The 13,832-nt window shown below is 36.6% G+C and overlaps 1 protein-coding gene across 1 annotated transcript in view; it reads right to left on the bottom strand.

The window, feature by feature from the left end:
• The window catches only part of LOC137041072 (nesprin-1), a 110,000-nt gene extending 96,754 nt beyond the window's left edge, over positions 1-13,246 (bottom strand). The window contains exons 1-3 of the mRNA XM_067417005.1: positions 13,125-13,246; positions 4,798-4,921; positions 812-873 (exon numbers count right to left, since the gene is read on the bottom strand). Of these exons, the coding sequence (XP_067273106.1) occupies positions 812-873; positions 4,798-4,885 (150 nt within the window). The 5' untranslated portion in view covers positions 4,886-4,921; positions 13,125-13,246. The remainder of the gene's footprint in view (positions 1-811; positions 874-4,797; positions 4,922-13,124) is intronic.
• Between the last annotated feature and the right edge of the window lie 586 nt (positions 13,247-13,832).

Genomic DNA, 13,832 nt, shown 5'->3' with positions numbered 1-13,832 from the left:
GATCTATGCTAAGCTATGCTAAAAGTGCAATCTCTAGACCCAGAGATCGGCTGAATGGATTTCAAAACGGTAAAACACAACGGTTTACCTCTAGGGGAGTTGGAAAATTAGCCTATTTTAAAAAAAAAAATAGGCTAATTTTCCATGGCATGCTTTTTCTTAGCATCTTTTTCCAGGGTTAATCATCAATTCATTGCTCTGTTGAGAATGTCTTGTGTTAACCCGGGAACATACTCTAGGTTGGCTGAACTTACTCACGGACACGTTTTTGAACCCAGCACACCTAGTAAGGGTAAGCAAGGTTTGGGTTAATCAACCAGGAGTTCAGGTTATATGTGAGGGTAAGATAGCATTGTTTTCTGGAATACACCCCAGACTGACAACAGTGGTGAAGCACCAAGAACCTTTGGAATATCTACAGAAGTCTCTTGCAGAATGTTAATGAGTTAATCTGATGTAAAATGATGCAACAAGTCTGCACTGTAGCTGTATAGAAGACTGCTTTGCAGATCACTGGAGATCTCCACAGGTTATCACTTGCAGGAGTTTTAAGAGCCCTTGTGTTTAAAATGCGGCCAAGTGGCAATGGATGGGCTACATGGCTCATGTTTCAGCCCGTTGAACTGCACCGCTTCTGGGCGGGGAGCTATAAATAAATCAAGCTCCTTGCCATATGCAAAGCTCAAAGGCAGTCAGAGCAGAAAAGACCTTCCTTACTGACCAGTGAGTCAGCGATTCAGCCACGGCCTCAGTTTAACCCGATAACAGACTTCACAGTCAGAGTCATTACCATAAATTATGAGTTGTTTACCTTGGCGAGTTGTGCATTGATCCAGTTTGTGAACGTCCTCTTCTGAATCTGCTCCTGTTCCACTGTTAAAACAATATAACATCAGATAGGATTTCTCCTCACATTTTGAAACACAGTGTGCGTGTGGGAATCAGTGCGAGTACATCGGCGTAACTAGAATACATCCATGCAAAAATATGTACACGTCTTGCCAGAGAACAGCTTTGGGGCTTTCTGGTTTATAGCACATCAAAAACACAGCATGTCTTCATACATAACTATTTATAAGCGGAGAACGTTGCATGACCACTGGAAACCTGGCTCGACTTACCGATCTCTGAGCCACCAACAGCCTCCACCTCAAACAAGGGTTTGAGAGACACCATATTCCTTGGTTCCTCTATGAAATTTTCCCTCATTTAGGGTTTCCCTGAACACCCAAGGAGACACTCAGTCGGCTCAACCACCCACCCATCACAGTTGTATTTAATTTTGAACTTCTTCCCATGCTATTAAAGGTAGACTGGCCCATTCCCTCAACAGGAGATGTTCATTTAGTTTTGTGGGACAAGATCCAACAGGCTGAGTCAGTAACCCACTGGACATCCAGCCACAAAGGCACTTAACTGGTGTACAATGAAGATCCTTTATGACAAACAGCAATATAAATCCATGTTTTAGCATACAGAGGGATTCCAAAAAACTGAAAATCCTAAAACTAAGAAAAGTTGTGTGTATATAGTGCTGTCAACATTAAAGCATGCGACCAATTATTTTCAGTTTAAAGCGTTACTAATAGGGCTGCGCGATATTGAAGAAAAATGCGATATGCAATAGCTTGTTAAATAATGCGATATTCAATATGCCGCATGTGATACGATATTGCAATTAGTGTGTAAAATCTATTTAAATTATATTTTAAAAATATTTAAAAACTGAAAATGAAACCATTTGTTTCACACATTCTTTTTGAGAAAAGAAAGCATTGCTACAAATTCTGAAAGTGACAGAATTTTTTTAATGTAATTTTTTTATGTATTTGGTAGTTTGAGTGCGTAACAAGACACAAAAGAGAACTGAAAAAAATCACATGCTTTCAGAGCGGAGGCTTGTTTTGTGTGTGTATGTGTGTGTCAGAGATACACACGATATTTACGTATAATAACTCTTTTTAACATCAAGCAAGTCACATAAGTAACAGTAGCCATGTGCCCAGTCTATTCTCTGCTATATGCCAACCTAAAACGTACACTTTTCACAATATCAAAGTAGTCTATTAAATTCATTCAGATATTGCTTGCCGTTGCCATATGTACATTTGCGATATGTCGATAATTTTTATATATTGCACAGCCCTAAAACAATTAACACAGCATCCGTTTTTTCTGTCATCCTTTGGCTAGCATTACATTATATGATCACGCTCTTATTCATGCAAATGCTTTTAAACCATTCAAGCGTGACAACCCTATGATATTTACACCATTAACTACATTTAAAAGAGAGTCTTTGTATATATCAAAAATATATCATATGCATTTAAACTCAAACCCAGCCTTCATGAAATCGTTTAGTTAGATTGAACTAAAACAGCTAAATTGTAGAAAGTAATGTGTGCTAATCTTTATTCAAATGGCAAGTGTCATCATTTTACTAGAGACAAACATGTGATGTCACTCAAACACGATTTCAGACTAACTGTCGTCATAGCAAACATTCGGCTGCCTGGAAACCATGCACCAGTGAGCAGAGACTGTCTGAACTGAGTCGAGCAAACACTGCAATGGTTTAATCTGACAGGAACGCTGAGACACACGACACACAGAGCTGTTCAAGCCAGAGGAAATGAAAGAGGAGACAACAATAACATCAGGTTCAAAGGTCTTCCAAGGGGATTTTGCTTCATAAAACATCTACAGTTGAACGGAGGAAAGGTGGTAAATGAATAATCATTCAGAAAAAAGATTAATACATTACAGAAGAAAATTAACAGCTCATTGTCCTCACAATTGATGCCTGAGGAGTTAAAGGTGAAATGTTTTGCAAGGTGTGAGTTTTAGGTGGGACTAACTGTATTTTTGCAATGTGTTTGATGGAGCAGAACTCACACACTTTAATTGTACAGTTAGTGTGTACTCAATATAATATTTACTTAAGATGATGATCAACATGTTCTGGAAAAGGGAAAACTTTACTTAAGGCTAATTCATACCTCACAGACAGACGGCAACACACACAGACAGACACATTCTGCAGTATTTGTCGGATCAATGTGTTACCCCTGTCGGCGTTTGTTGCTGTTGGTCTGGGTTTGTCTTCACCCAACTGAACATGTTCAGTCTGCGTTCGTCGAGTCTTGGAATGTCTGAGCAGTGTTATGAATGTCCAACAAACGGCAACAAACTCTGGCATACGTTCATCCTTTACTGATAAGAAAAGACTTAATTTACATTTAATATAAAAAAAGAATTCTTCACTCTATAAATTAACTATAGGCCTACTCTTGATTCTTAATAAATATATTAAAGTTATTCAGTCAAGCATGGGGGGATATTGTATTTTCTTTTGTTGTTCCATTAACATTAAAATGACACAGAATATTAGGTCCAGCCCTTTGACAGACCCAATACACTAGAACACTTATTTCTCACTCACTAGAACATCTTATTTCTCACTCAACTCTGTAGGCCTATACTTTCGCTAAAGACATGTTTACATTTTTACATCTTTTTGACCATTCAAACCCAATAATCTGTTAAACTTAAACGATCGCATGCCGTGTGTGCACGCTTCAGGTCAGAGTACAGAGTGAGCCTTTTTTTTCTCATGCATGCGATTCTGTTCTGTATATATTCTGTATATATTTGACTGTTCTGCTTCCATTGTTAAGTGAACGGTGAAAGCAGAACTCTGCACACACGCCCTGACGCCTGCTGTCACACACTGATGCAAATTAAGAAATGCTCTTATTAGAGTGCTGTCATTCTTAAAGTTTATAACAGGAGGGTATTGCTATACTTTTCTAGTACTGAAATATCGTGCAACACTACAGCAGACGTGACTGAATATGAATGCGTGTTATTCTATTCATAAGTTACCGATTGATTATTTTGCACAGACATTATCTTGAATTTGATCATAAACAGAGGATATCAAAGCTGGAGTATTTAATCTTTCTATTGCAACAGATTCTTAGCATACATTTAAGAAGGCACCCCATCTTCCCTGTCACAGCAAACACGGCTTCACCCCCAACCTCTTTCGTTTTGTTCGATGTCTTTTCAGGCAAAAAAATGACACGTAAAGACATTGTGACTCAAAGTTTGTCTGTGTCTGTTGGGGGCAGTGTGAACATGACGGTTATTTTTCATGAAATTCTAAATCCAACAGCCAACTTCTAACACACCCTTTCAGAACATGTTTTTGTATGAAAACTTAGTGAGTCAACAGTTTACAATTTCTTCCACTGCCTTGAATCCGCCCTAAACCTCTGAGACAAATGGGAAGGAGACCGTAGAACAACATAAAATAACAAAGCAATCTCAGGTGGTGATCAGGGCATTTATGATGGGAACGATTTTTTTACCCAACAGATAATGGAGAATCCTTTCAGTAAATGACTCCTCATTCATTCATTCATTCATTCATTCATTATACATGCGTCTTTTTGCATTTTTACAGCCATATAATCCCAATTATTTCACTCTCTCTGTTACACAGTGTGTGGGGGTGGTTGTGAGTCACCCCTTTATTTCTGTGAGTGTTCATTCAACATATTGATACATTTGTCAACAACTCATTAAAACAGTTGCTGTGTTAATGTCTTTCCCATACATTCCCACACCATTTTAAACGCAAACAGCCAAGGTGTGACTTTTTGTATGGCCACTTAGACTCATCAAATAAAGTTTGGTTGCTTGTTTGTTTGTTTGTTCAGATGCCACATCTAACCAGATTAAAAAAACAGAACAAAAAAACACCAAAAGCTCATTAGAGTTAAGACTAACCTTGTAAGAGCAAGTGTACATCATCAATGTCCAGAAGGACACCCCTCTCATCCTCAGCAGGAGCGCAGGTTTCTTCTCCTGAGGCCATGACTGTTGCGTCGACACGCTCACACACTCATTCCAACTGAAATGGTGAAAAAAAATAAAAAAATATATGACAACTGAATTCATTTGCAGTACTCTGCTATTATTATCATAAACACACCGCAATGTCATTAAAGGGGTCATGATTTATTGTTTTATGATGTTTCCTGGGATGCACTTATAATGTTAGAATGCTTTTTACATACAAATTTCATAATTTATAAATAAACTGAATTTTTCCTACCCTGATTTTAGTCTTCTGCTCTGATTGAATGCTCTGCTTTAAGGGAGCATTGTCTGCTGTGAAAGTTCAGTGTTAACGCCCCCTGCAGTGATTGGCTAACGTCTTTCCATTTGAAATAGTATTACACTCTTTCTGAGCTAATCTTGAAAAGTGTTGCATTACATTTTGATCTATGGCATTATATATAGATCTACGGCATTATATTAAGATTGTGACATGAAAAGTAGTGATTATCATTGTAGCCGATCACAGACACATGTTGAGTGCATGAAAGCAGGATCTGTCATTGCAACCCAGTTTCTGTACAGTCATCTTCACTAACAGTGCAAACGCTGATATAGTTAAGAGATTCATTGAATAAAACAGGAGTCACTGATAATCTCTCAGTTTGATTGACAGCTGCACCGCGGGCTACTCCAACTATTGCAAAGGGAGCTTTCTTTCATCGGTTTCTTTATAAAATTTAATCACCATTAAACAGCAGATTATTTTCATCCTACTAAGATAAATAACGCAAATAGACGTTTAGTAACTGGTTTGATTTATTGACACAGACAAAGAACATCTGACTGTACATGAATCATTACATTTCAGATCAGGCATTAGAACGAACAGTTACTTATGTTGCATTACTGTCGAGCCCAGGCACCGCACAATATATTGTAATCCTCAACGATATAGTTATTGCTCGGTAGCGCAATCCGTTTAGCTCCACGAGTCGGTAGGCGGGGCTACAGAAGCAGGCGTACATATTTATCTGTTGAGGTGGCGTTTTAGCATAAGATGACGTCATGTCAACATATTCTGAGATCGAGTGCTTGCTGGGCCTGGTGTCAATAAAACCTTTTCTTTAGCGCCATTTGCACAGGATGAGTTGGGGAGGGAATAAACATGTCCAGAATGGGAATAAAAACATCATCAAAGTAGTCCATATGAGGCATCAGGTAGTTAGTTAGAATCTCTTGAAGCATCGAAAATACATTTTGGTCCAAAAATAACAAAAACTACAACTTTATTCAGCATTGTCTTCTCTTCCGTGTTTGTTTTCAATCCTCAAATAAAGATTCAAACGGTTATGAATCAGCGAATCGATTCATGATTCGGGTCGCCAATGTCACGTGATTTCAGCAGTTTGACACGCGATCCGAATCATGAGTAATCTTTATTTGAGGTTTGAAAACAAAAGCGGAAGAGAAGACAATGCTGAATAAAGTCATAGTTTTTGTTATTTTTGGACCAAAATGTATTTTCGATGCTTCAAGAGATTCTAACTAACCAGCTTATGTCACATATGGACTACTTTGATGATGTTTTTATTCCCTTTCTGGACATGGACAGTATAGTGTGCCTACACTTGCATACGCTCTCGGACTAAATATAAAATATCTTAAACTGTGTCTGAAGATGAACGGATGTCTTATGGGTGTGGAACGACATTAGGGTATGGAGTCATTAATGACATCAATTTCATTTTTGGGTGAATTAACCCTTTAAGTCTAATGAAATAGCACTAGTGCTGAATTATTACTACAGGTCACTTTATTTGACAAAATTAAAATTGTGGGGTAATGCAGCGCTGTTTGGTCAAAACAGTCATACTAAAATACATTTCAGTCTGTTGAAAGTTTAGTTACAATGTTTATTCATTTTCTGTCGATAAAGGTAACCAAACCAGTTGCTCACCTGTCTAATAAAACACAATACATTAAGGCATATGTGGTGTTAACATGGTTTCTACAGTAGTAAAAGAAATTGAGAGTGACGTGGATATAAAATCATTGAGAGAAGCCGCAACGTCACAGGCTGTTACACTGGTTAAAATTGCATATTTCTCTGCATTTAAACATTGTTGGAAACATTCTGTACAATACAAGTACACAAGTCCACAAAATATATAACATTGTTCTAGTGGCTTTTTGATATTTGAATCAAAAAAATCTTACATATTGTGCCTTTATTGCGTATATATTTAAAACATATTTTACCGGATCCTTTTTTAGGGATCCGTTTTGAATATGGATATTTTCTTTCACAAACCCATTTATTTGCTTCAGGTGGCCTTTATTAACGTCTCCTGGTATGGACATTTAGTTGCAAAGTTACTTAGAGTTAGTAGAATGTGTAAAGTGGACCATCAGAATACTACATCATGGTGATACAACATAAAGAGCTTTGTCAACAGATTCTTAGTTACACAAATAATTATGATGGTATCATGGTACTGTGAATTAGTTTGAGAGAAAGGGCTGATGAACAGATCAACAACATCAGCATAAAGTACCAACATGAAGAAGGAAATCAAAGAAGGAAGCATCCTGGGGAGATTAGCCTTAATCATATTCCAAACCCACACACAATACTGGTTACCAGTCTAATAAATGAAAACAGAGCAGTTAGTTACTAAGTGAGTTAAGACGGAAGTATGATTCAAGGGATGTACATAATAAACAGACACACAGGCAGACTGAGGGCTTAATCTAATCATTTTCATTGCTGAAATGCTACATTGACAAGTGTATATGCAGGAGGGTTTATAGGCTTATTACACCCTAAACAAATGCTATTTTAAATGTGATTAGCTTTTAATTGTTATTTTAATTGGGGTCTTTCCATACTGTTTTTATGACTGATAAATATAATATTCATCATCATCATTAAATGATAATAATAATAATTATTAGCATTATTATACATTTTAAATTATTATTGTTATTCAATGTAATATAATATTTGTATTATACTTTGATGATATAATATAATTAATATAATGTAATGTAATGTAATGTAATGTAATATACATCATGTATTTTTGTAACAGATTTCTGTTTAGGAAAAAAGTATACAAACACCACATTTCAATATTAAAAACTTACATTACCGGTATTGTCACCTGTTAAACACACACTTTTATATTTTTTAGAGAACAAACACGGAGACCGAATATAAAAAAATTGGTCCAAACCGATCATCAATTTAAAGAGGTTAATATTTAATGTTGTCTAAAGTTTTTTCTAAACTATTATTTAGAAAAAAGTTACCTGGTTGCCTTAAAATTTTTAGTTCATTGAAATTAAAATTTTGAGTTAATACAATGACAATTTTTTGAGATTCAACAACCTTTATTAAAATATTATTAAAAGATTTTGTAAGCATAATGATTTATGACATTTTTTATGTGGTTCAGATACAAAAATATTTTGAGTTTCTATTTATTAAACAAATTTCCTTCATTGTATCAACTCAAATTTTTAATTTCAATAAACTTTAAGGCAACCAGGTTACTTACTTTTTTAAGTTAAACCAACAAAAAACAACCAACTTTTTTTTACAGTGCATGAAGGCCTGTCCTGAGCACTCATGACCTTGTAATTAAATGTGAAAACCACCAAGTAGTCATTATAGAGGGCACTGTCTGAATCACTCCTGATTCTTCCAGAATACAGTCACTCATTCATACAGTCACTCATTCACACACACACACACACACACACACACACACACACACACACACACACACACACACACACACACACACACACACACACACACACACACACACACACACACACCTGTTCTTTCTGGATGAGTTTCAGAGTCACCATCTAAAACAGCCAAAGTGATGTGGAAACAGCAGCTTCACTCACCGCTGCCAATACTGACATCAAAAGGGCAAATACAGCCTTGGGAATATGCAGACATTGTTACCGGCAACCCATGTGCTTTTTTCCACATACGTGCACAGATGAAAAGAGAGAGGAGAAAAAGAAAGGATGAGATAGATGGATAGACTGGCAAGGAATCTGATGCTATTAATAGGATAGATTGATGACCTGCAAAAAGCGTTCTATGTCAGCCAAATAATATTTACACTGTGTTGTACATGTGTAAATGTGAATCACCTTCATTTACCTTAATTCCCTTAAACAAGCATTTGATACAAAACCTGATTGCATTCTTTCTGTAATCCAAACCGCATACCTGGTAACTGACACTTAGATTAAACAAAGCACAGGTGAATTTGCAGAGCTGCACTAACCCCCAAAAATCAATGTATATGTATACATGTCAAAATCTGAGAGGGCCATAATGGAACAATAGTTTTAAAAAGTGATTTTTCACTATTAGAGTAACATTTTTAACAAGCCAAAAATGACAGTCTCTGAGTAAGATGTCATTTATTTATCCAGATGCTGGAAAGAATTTCTATAAGTGAACAGTTTTTTCATTACTTTTGAAAAGCCAAATGTATCTCCAAATGTATCCCTGGAAAGCCCACAGTATCAGATGCTTTGACTTTGTCATTTCTTTGAAAATGGCAGCCTGAGTAGCTTTAACATGCTGTCTGTCAGAGACGATAACGTACCTAATAAATAACTCGCATAGTTTGAAGAAATAAATAAATAATTATGCATGTTAGCATACATTTGTTCTTCACTCACTGAAATGGAATCGGATCAAGGAACTGAATGAAAGGGTTCCCACTGCACGCTAAAGAGAACAAACGCCAATCCAATTAAAAAACTTCACTGGGTTAGTGAACATTGTTTAACATCGTTTCCTGACAGGAAGCTGGAACAGGAAGTTTTACAAAATATTTTACCAGACAACTACTCATTCTGATTCTGACATTCCCGATTTAAATATTTTCAATAATTTTCTATTCTTGACTGATCTTTTTTTCTTTGTCAGAATTTTGGCAATCGATGAATTGTTAAAGGCACAATTTGTAGTTTTTCACCACTAGAGGTCACCCATTCAAAACAAAGGCGTAGCTTGATGACGCCTGAGCGTGGAATCATGGGAGTTGTCATCTTCAACTAACAACCGGTGGAAAAGAATCGGGACGGGACTTCATGTTCATAAAATGTTCAAGTTCATGGATGAAATTATTAATGTTCTTGTAGTACGAAGCAGAGCAGGGCCGAGTGTCGTGGGCTGAACAAGGCCGCTGGAGCGATCGCTAATGAGAGACAAGCGCAACACACCGCTCAAGAGCAGTGGAGCTTTTATTATTCCACAGTCGCCGTTTCCGCTTTATCTGGTCAGGCGTATGTGAGGTAACGCAGCGTTGTTTTATTATATTAGATATACATTTGAGTGTGTTGAAAATTATGTAAAAATTTTACTCTGTGCATTCATTCTGCGGCTACGAAATACTTGTTGCACACTGCAGTAAGCTAGATCGATATTAGAATATCATATTAATAAAAGCTGGATGACTTGTGCCAAATTATATGACAGAAAATGCTGTATTACTGTATAATAGTTAGTTTTCCGTCAAATAATTCATCCAAACAGTTCCCTTGTCTAATAAAATATTAAAGTGTAATATATATTACATAATATATTAAAGTGTTTTTGTTGTTTCCATGGTTTGATGTAATTGATAGGTGACGTACAGACACGTTTCGTGTCATGGTTAAAATTACTTATTTCTCTGGATTTAAAGGGTTACTTCAGTGATTAGCATATGGCTTTGTATCAGTAGAAACCCTGGAGTATATTCAAATATTATATACACACACACACACACACACACACACACCTATCAAACTCGGGGGGATATGGTGAATAATGGGTCCTGCACACTGTGCGATTTTTTAAAATCTCAGTTGTCATTAATGTCAAACTGTACGATAGTCAAGGCGCGTTAAAGACAGACACACGCAAGAACACTTGCCCAGAGTTTTATATCGTCAATGAATGATGCGTTCGGTGACGGTGAGCTGCATTACACACGCGGGACTGAAATGGTGGCTACAAAGAAATCTCTAGCTCTTGATTTGGTCTTGAAAAACGGATATATTTGACAGTCGTCGTAGGAGAAGTCACACTGCAGGATTGTGCGCCAAATCTTCTGACACTGCCAGAATTTTGTCTGAGGTAAAATTTAATCGCAGTGGTCATTAATCGGCTGCCGGTGAACGTGTCAAACTAACGACCAAAGGCGTCAGATTTGAGCCGAGGATCAGAAGAATCTTTTAGGATATGCTAAATTTATCTCAGACGGTCAAATCATGGCCAAAATCGCATAGCGTACACCCGGCTTAAGCTAAAGTCCCCAAAAGTCAGTGTGTTCTTTTAAATCAGTGATTTTGAGCTTGAGTCCCTGTACTCTATATGCTGATGATTTGGAAACTTGACAGGCGATTTTTATTAAATGTAGTCTGATAACTATCTTCTCAGTTATTTAAAAGATTAAGGCAATATTTAATTTCCCAATAAAAGATACATTTGAACATGATTTGTTACATTTAATTACTGGTGTGAGAGTCCATTATTACATTTTTGTATTTTTGGGAACTTTGATGTGCTGACTTTTTAAAAAAAAAATATATAATTTACAGAATTTCCTTTGTTTGATTACCCACTCATTTTGGCAATGATGTACATGCTTTTGTTATGTCTTTTAAATTTAATTATCCCTTTACAGATTTTAAGTCATATATCTGAGCTCGCACACACACACACACACACACACACACACACACACACACACACACACACACACACACACACACACACACACACACACACACACACACACACACACACACACACACACACACACACACACACACACACACACACACACACACACACACACAAAGCATTAAAGGCAGTCTAGCAAAAATGGTATACGACTGCCTTTTGTCTTTTATAATATATTTATACTATAATTATTAGAATATTATATGTTATGATATTATATATTGTTATTCAATATTATATTTTTGAATATAAAGTAAAATACAACAACAAATCATAATGGTCCTAAACAGCCCCCCATTCTTTTAATTCTTTGTTTTCTTTATGGTTTACTTTTGATTTTTGGGTAAAATATGACCCAGAAATGTTCTTGACAGGCTTTGTGAGATTCACCAACTTAAAGTCCTTATGTTGAGTCAAACAAATGACATCTACATGCTAATTAAAACTGAATTCTGCTGAAGAACTAAACTGCTATGCATGAGTGACCATACAGCATGGCTATATTGGGGTCTCATAAACGCATCTCATAATGTGCAGTGTCATAAGATGATACACGTCCTCATTGTAGCGGTTCAACTTTGAGTGAAACGGTATCAGATGACACTGCCTGTGGGGGTGTTATTGCAAGGACACAGTTTCCAATGTGACACTCTTTTAAATGGCTTTGTGGCTTCAGTTTCACAACTAAAACACACATATATTTTTGGGTCATAATGCAAAAGCAGAAATCCTGATTGTGCACCCTCTAAAATATCTATGACATAATGACAGCGCCCCAAAATATCCAGCTAATTAGTGGAACAGCAAGACCAGACAAAGCCTCATACTGAAAAGACCTGTTAGGTGCGGTGTGATACAGGCATGGGTGGGGATGGTACTGATAATCACAGTTAGCAAGACTCATATTACTTAGACACAAGGACAGTGATGTTTAACTTATGCCCCAGCAAAAAATAAGATGATATAGGATAGGACATGGGGTTGGTGACCACTCCTGGTGTATCTTTACACCTGAGCTGATCACTTGCACAGAAGAAATTAGGGAAATAACTTTCTAAACTTCCATTATGTCACTTTTCTTGTATAAATGAACTGTACTGCTGTAGTCACAACAAATAGTTATTGTTATACAATCAATGTGAAAAGAACATGAGCACAAAGACACTACAAGTTAAAAATTTGGAAACACCATAAGTCCATTAATGTGAAATGACAACCTGTATGCTCTTTTATACAGTTCAAACGTATTATACAGTTTATTAACATTATTGCAAAAATACAAGTCGCCTCTCATAGCCTACACCTGCATAATCAAAACTGGTTTTCATAAAATTAAATAATTATTTGAAAATAACTAACTCTACAAACCATAGATATGAAAACCTCACAATTAACTGATGTGGTGGTTAATTTTAATGCCTTAGTAACCTACCTGACAGTCAAGGTAGCCTGGCACAATCCATGGCTTGCAGTTCAACCGTTTACGTAGAATATTTTGCAAACTTACAGTGAATGAGCGCTGTTTGGTGTCTGAAGTTGACGAGTCCTCTCAGTTATTTCTCAAACAGCACATTTGGAAGAATTGGAAGTTGAAATGAAAACAAACGCTAAGCGCGGCGTCGCGGCAATGGTTTGTTTGAAGTGTTTAAACTCCGCCTTCAGTCCGCTTGAACTTGAAGTGGAACGCACACCTTTCTGAGCCATACGAAGTTCGAATCATTTTAAAGAATCGGTTTGTCCGAACGGTTCGTTTCAATGAACGGGTTCAGAAAGAAGACTCGTTTGAATAATCACTTATGAGGATGTGGCATGGCAGTACGGTTTCTGTTTTTTGTGTTTTTTAAATGTTGGTTAATTTTAATTGTATTGGTCTATGTGTGTTGTTGTTGTTGCTGTTTGTCTCAAAGTTAAAGTTTTTTCTTAATTGTTCATACAAATAAATCAATATAAAAGAACTGACAACAGTATTTATTAATAGCTTATTAAATTGGCTACATATGCCTATCACAATTTACTAATTTGATATTTGCCTCCACTGTCGCAGCCTTATGTATAAATGAATGAATGAACTGGCGTCGACAACAGTAATTTCTGAATATGCAAAACTAGGTTAGGCTACTGTGTTTCTGTGGAGCCCCCTGTTGTCTATAGGGATGCAAACAGTGATCTGATCCATTTGTGACCAGCAGATGGAGTCAGTGATGGGAGTCAATGA

This window comes from Pseudorasbora parva, chromosome 15, assembly GCF_024679245.1.
Source record: "Pseudorasbora parva isolate DD20220531a chromosome 15, ASM2467924v1, whole genome shotgun sequence".
NCBI classification, from domain to species: Eukaryota; Metazoa; Chordata; class Actinopteri; order Cypriniformes; family Gobionidae; genus Pseudorasbora; species Pseudorasbora parva.
Note: the sequence above shows the minus strand (reverse complement) of the source record. Positions and strands in the feature narration are given on the sequence as shown.